Consider the following 5,240-nt stretch of genomic DNA (forward strand, 5'->3'; position numbering starts at 1 on the left):
CCCCCACCCCCTGTATTTCACCTTAAAAGTAACCTTTTCAAGCCATGTTTTGCATAAATAGGAAAATAAAATCACTTTCACACAAAAAGGATAAAATAGGTATTTTTGATTTAATACAAAAATACATGCATTTTTTAAGCTAATGTCTGTCTGTGACAAAAGTTTAAAGCTATACCTTGCTTTAAAATTCTATGTATATGTCAGTGGTCAATACTTGACTAACATTTACAGTTTAAAGAAATCCAAAGTGTATTTCGTTTAGATAGAAAAGACAAAAGACTACCGTTAAGTCAAGAATCCAATTTCTAACCTGTCCTTCCATGACACTAGATATTTAATAGATTCTATCTTTAATAGGTATCCATGGCAACCACATTCTATCAGCATGTAACACTTCCAGTGACACTCTTCACAATGAAACATAAAATAACTCAACACATACCACTGTTTTTTACAGACCTTCAAACCTTCAAAATTTGTTAAATGTCAGTCTGTAACAAACCGATCAGGCTCATGTACATTTGCATTTACATAATTTTCACGATATAAATCATTTTAAATTTCCATCAATTACCACTAACTTTCTGCTAAACCTTTTCAAATTCAGGCAAATCTTTGCTTCCCTGTATAAATCTCTAGGCCAATGGGTATGCATGGAGTGGGTATCTCATAAAGGGATATCAAATCCTAATGTCAAGAATTTGGTACAGATCAGTACTTTCACATCCCTGCATGTCTGTGGAATTACAAATTAACATTTGAATGTTAGAGTGATAGATGAAATCAATACTGCCTTGAAAAGACAAGCTCTTTTGAGTACATATGCAATAAAAATTCTATGGTATTAAGTTTTGTACAGGGAAGCAAATTTCTTAATAACAAATCAATCAAAATTGGAAGCAACCAGCCAGAATCACAAAAAGAAAACACTGAAATGGCCGGGCAACTCATTCATTTTTCTGTCAAAATAGAGCAGGAATCAATAATTTCCTGTCGAATCCAGCTGGTATTTGTATGTAGAACCTTACAAAAAAGTTACTTTTGGTATCACTGAATTTTGTGACCCCTTCCAACACCTGTACTATTCCAATAAAGACAGTGGCCAATAGCCAAGCTAGCTTTTGATACACTTCCTAATGTGTATGACTTGTATTGACTATAAATCAGGGAGTGTCACAAGATTACACACCAGTCCTAAGCGTGGAACTTCACAATTGGCAAAATCATTAAAATTACATTTAACAAGCTTAAACAACCCCCAAATTTTACTTCATTTTTAAAATGTTGATCTGTTCATAAGTATTCTTTAATACTGAAGAGAACAAAATGCAAGTTTTCAGGAAATTATAAAATACTTCCCTCAACAAGAATTTTCTCGGGGTATGTGCTGAAAGATTAACACAGGAAAATAAGTTCACATAGACACCTTCACGGTTTCAGTAATCTGCAAGCTGGTTCCTTGAACTGATATTGACCATACTAGATTTTTCCCCAATTCTTTGACAATTGGGATTTGGTAACTTTTTTGTTTCTGATGAAATCTTTGACATTGCGCCAACTCCTGTGTTTTAAAGCTGGTTCAGCTTTCAAGCACTGCTCAATCTCACTCTTCCCAGGTAATCTAGATTGGACTGTCATGAAGGCTCCTAGATGTCGTTCAACAGCAGCCTTTTCACAGTTGCTCCATATTTTCTTCCCTTTCTTCTTAAGGACCTGATCATCAGGCTCTTCGAGAAGCAGTGACAGCTGTCTTTTTCTAGCTGTCATAAATGAAAGATAATTCGGAATCAAGTAATATCATTAATTAAAAAAAAATAAAATGACAATTATTCACAGAAAGGGGATGTGGCCACAATCACAGAATTTCAGACTGGTGTGATGTTTAAATTTAATTGACCTCTGAACTTATCAAAGTGACTTGGTGACATTTCCACAAGTCTAGACTGGCTTGTGATACAAGGTATTAGATTATCTCATAGAGTGGTCCAAATACAGTACTTAATATTTCATGCTCTAAAATTAACATTAAGGAAGGGCTTCAAATCAAGAATGTTTGCACCATGGTCATTACGCTTCATTTGCTTTGTACTAGCAAAGTGTGTAACTTCATAAACATTTCATTTTAATGATAAAAAGATTGAATTTACTGTTATTCAAATGATGTAATCCAAAAATGGAACAAGATTGTAATAAGATACCTGAAGTTTACCTTTTTTCCACCAAAAGGAAATTTCACGTCCCTTCAAATCCAATTTCACTTTAACTGAGGCCTCTAAGAAATACCGAGTGCTGAGTAATGAAATGAGTTATTATCAAGTCTAGAGATAAAACCGAATAATTGATACAATCTTATTTCAAAGGTAAATCTTGAGTTGAGTACTTTCAGAATGAGATAATTTGACACAAACTGCATTGAAACCCTTATTAAGTTGGTAAACTCCTTTAAATGAAATCTTGGCACACAGCAAGGTTATTGGAATTGGAAGTAAAATCCTCATGTGACAAAATCTCAAAACAATTTGTTACAAATTACTAACACAGAAATGGGTATGTGGGACAAGATCTAAGGTATTCAGGAAGACCAGTCAATTTGCACTCTGCTGACTAGAACTGGTATTTACACTGAAACTTACTGATACATGTCCACTAAGGCTAATAAAAAACAGAAACTCATGAATGGTGTGTTTATATCAGTTTTCATGTTGGTATCTCAGCTTGCCTCATCATACTTTATATTTGGACCAACTAAAGTTTGGTGAAATTTGCTTCATCCATCACATAAACAGATAGATTTAAGGATTTGACCTTGACCTTTGACCTTCGACCTCTGCTGATTTCACCCAAAATCTAATCAAGTAATTGCCTTATCATACTTTATATTTGGACCAAGTTTGGTGAAATTTGCTTTATCCAGTCTTGAGTTATCACATAAACAGATAAATTTTAGGATATGACCTTGACCTTTGAACTCTGGCCGATTTCACCCAGAATCTAAACAAGTAATTGCCCCATTATACTTTATACTTGGACCAATTTTGGTGAAATTCTGCTTAATATTATACTCAAGTTATCGCGTAAACGAATGGGGATGGACGTACGGACGGACGGACAACCCGAAAACATAATGCCTGCGGCATCCTGCAGGCGGAGGCATAATTAATTGTTGGATCTAAACTAAAGTCACACCTCTTTGAGAGTTTCCTGGGTGCTGCTGTTCTTCATCATGCTCAACAGCATCAGGGTCAGCATTATTGGAATCGGAAGCACTGTCTTCATCCCCTGATTCAGGTCCCTGTTCCAATGTGTCCAACTCTGTAAAATAATTTATAATATTTAAAAATAATGATTTAGAGTGCAAATTTTCTGTACTTCTGGAAAATTCATTTAAACATTATATACATCTAATCATCTTAAATCATATTAATGAGGGAATAAATCAATTTTTAGACAATGGTGACTTTGCAATATCTCAGTTACAGAGGATCAAATTCTTTTATCTCTCAAATTTCTAAAATTAAGGAATGTTTTAAAGGTAGTTATAGAACACTATATTGGTAATATGGTTTATTGGTTTGTATCACTGATAAATAATACAGGTATTTATCAAGTATTATTCTTTTAATTTCTTTAACATTCATTTTCACAAAAGACCAATCAGAATAATAAAAATCACTTACAAATCATGCAAATCACTACTCATATTCCTCACGATTTGCACGCTATAAAACTGTCAGACATTTATTGCATGCAGATAAAATTAGGTAAACTGCACAAATTTTCAGGCCAAAGGAAGCAATTTCTATCTGCTTAAATAGTAAAAATACAGCCCCTCATTTTTTTCCCTCACACAAACCTATGTGTTGAATTAGTATCTTACAGTCAATAGATCATTGTTAGACAGTTACAGATGATATCATCAGATAGTCAATTATCAATTATACATGAATTCATTCTGACGGCTAACCTTCATCTCTGTCAAGCTGGAGGTCATCAAGACTTCCGGCTGTGCCCATCAGCTGGACTGGGTTGCCAGCTTTCCCCTCCATAGCAAAGAGGATCTTGGAGATTTTAGCCACTTGTACAGCTGCATCAGGTAGTCTATAGTACTCCCTATGAATTCTAATGTCGTGACCCATGAAGTTGGCTAAGGCGTCCATTTCATGGTCCCTCAAGCTCATCAGCTGCGTCATTGTAGCTACATGCTTCCGCAACCTTGTTGACCGAAGTGTTGTAGGACTTCTTGCTCCACACGCTTGTGAGAGCTCACGAAGAGCATCTGAACCTCTAATATGAGATGTGGTATCTACATTGCCAACAGCGAACACATACTTGTTATTTGGGTTTACTCCTGCTTCATCCCTGTGGTTGACCAGAGCATCAACACATGACTTCATGAACTCTGTCATTAGAATGGGCACTGTCCTTCCACGTTTTCCTACTATTTCGACCCTCCAAAGAAGCTTCACAAGCTGTTTCTTCCATTCTTTGAGCATTTCAAGTTGTCCCTCGACCATGTGTGATTCACCTTTCTTTATTTCTTTGTAGTCTTGCAAGGTCATTTTACTGATTTCCCCTTGTCTTCTTCTGTTAAAGACAATGAGATGTGCCAGCATAATTTTGTTCAGTTCTTTCCAGGCTTTCAGGTTTTCCATCGAGGTCTCAGTAGACAGACTCGCTACACAGAGTTTAGCCTTTTTCTCGAGGTGTCGTGTCAGAGCCACAACATCGCTTGTTAAGGGTAGGAGTTTGGGCTTGTTACGTTTTCTCCGGTAAAGCGTTCGGAGGGCATGTGTGGAGATCTCAGGTGCCCAGCAAGTGTCCAGCAGTTTGATGAACTTCTCTACACTTGTCTGCATGGCATCTCCTTCTTGATCCATCAATGCTTTACGCATAAGCACATAGGCAGCCTGTCTTAATGTATGTCCTAGTTTAAGAGCCAAACTTGGTGTGTCGAAAAGGTGGGTCTCCTCATCAAAGCCTGCTACTTTCTTGATAGCTTCAATGACAGTCATAAAATGATATCAGTGAAGTCAAAGTTGCCTCAGCCTTGCCAGTACAGCATCTGAACTGAAGGACTAGCCTTGAGAGTTCTCGTAACTTGGATCTTATGTGGTTATGCTGTTCTTCATCATGTCCCAATTTCTGAGAATATACTCTGGCCAATTCAAGGATCAACTGATCATTTATGATACAGGCCTTGATTTCGTCGTCATTAAGGCCTGCCAAGACTTTCTGTGTCA

The 5,240-nt window shown here is 36.5% G+C and overlaps 1 protein-coding gene across 1 annotated transcript; it reads right to left on the minus strand.

The window, feature by feature from the left end:
- Positions 1 to 1,479: 1,479 nt before the first annotated feature.
- Positions 1,480 to 4,559, minus strand: LOC140245946 (uncharacterized). The gene is made up of 4 exons (XM_072325408.1): positions 3,965 to 4,559; positions 3,185 to 3,312; positions 1,935 to 1,938; positions 1,480 to 1,760 (listed from the first exon to the last, which is right to left on the minus strand). The coding sequence occupies exons 1-4, from the start codon at positions 4,557 to 4,559 to the stop codon at positions 1,480 to 1,482; spliced, it is 1,008 nt and encodes a 335-aa protein (XP_072181509.1).
- Between the last annotated feature and the right edge of the window lie 681 nt (positions 4,560 to 5,240).

The sequence above is a fragment of the Diadema setosum genome, unplaced genomic scaffold (assembly GCF_964275005.1).
Source record: "Diadema setosum unplaced genomic scaffold, eeDiaSeto1 scaffold_76, whole genome shotgun sequence".
Taxonomy (NCBI): domain Eukaryota; kingdom Metazoa; phylum Echinodermata; class Echinoidea; order Diadematoida; family Diadematidae; genus Diadema; species Diadema setosum.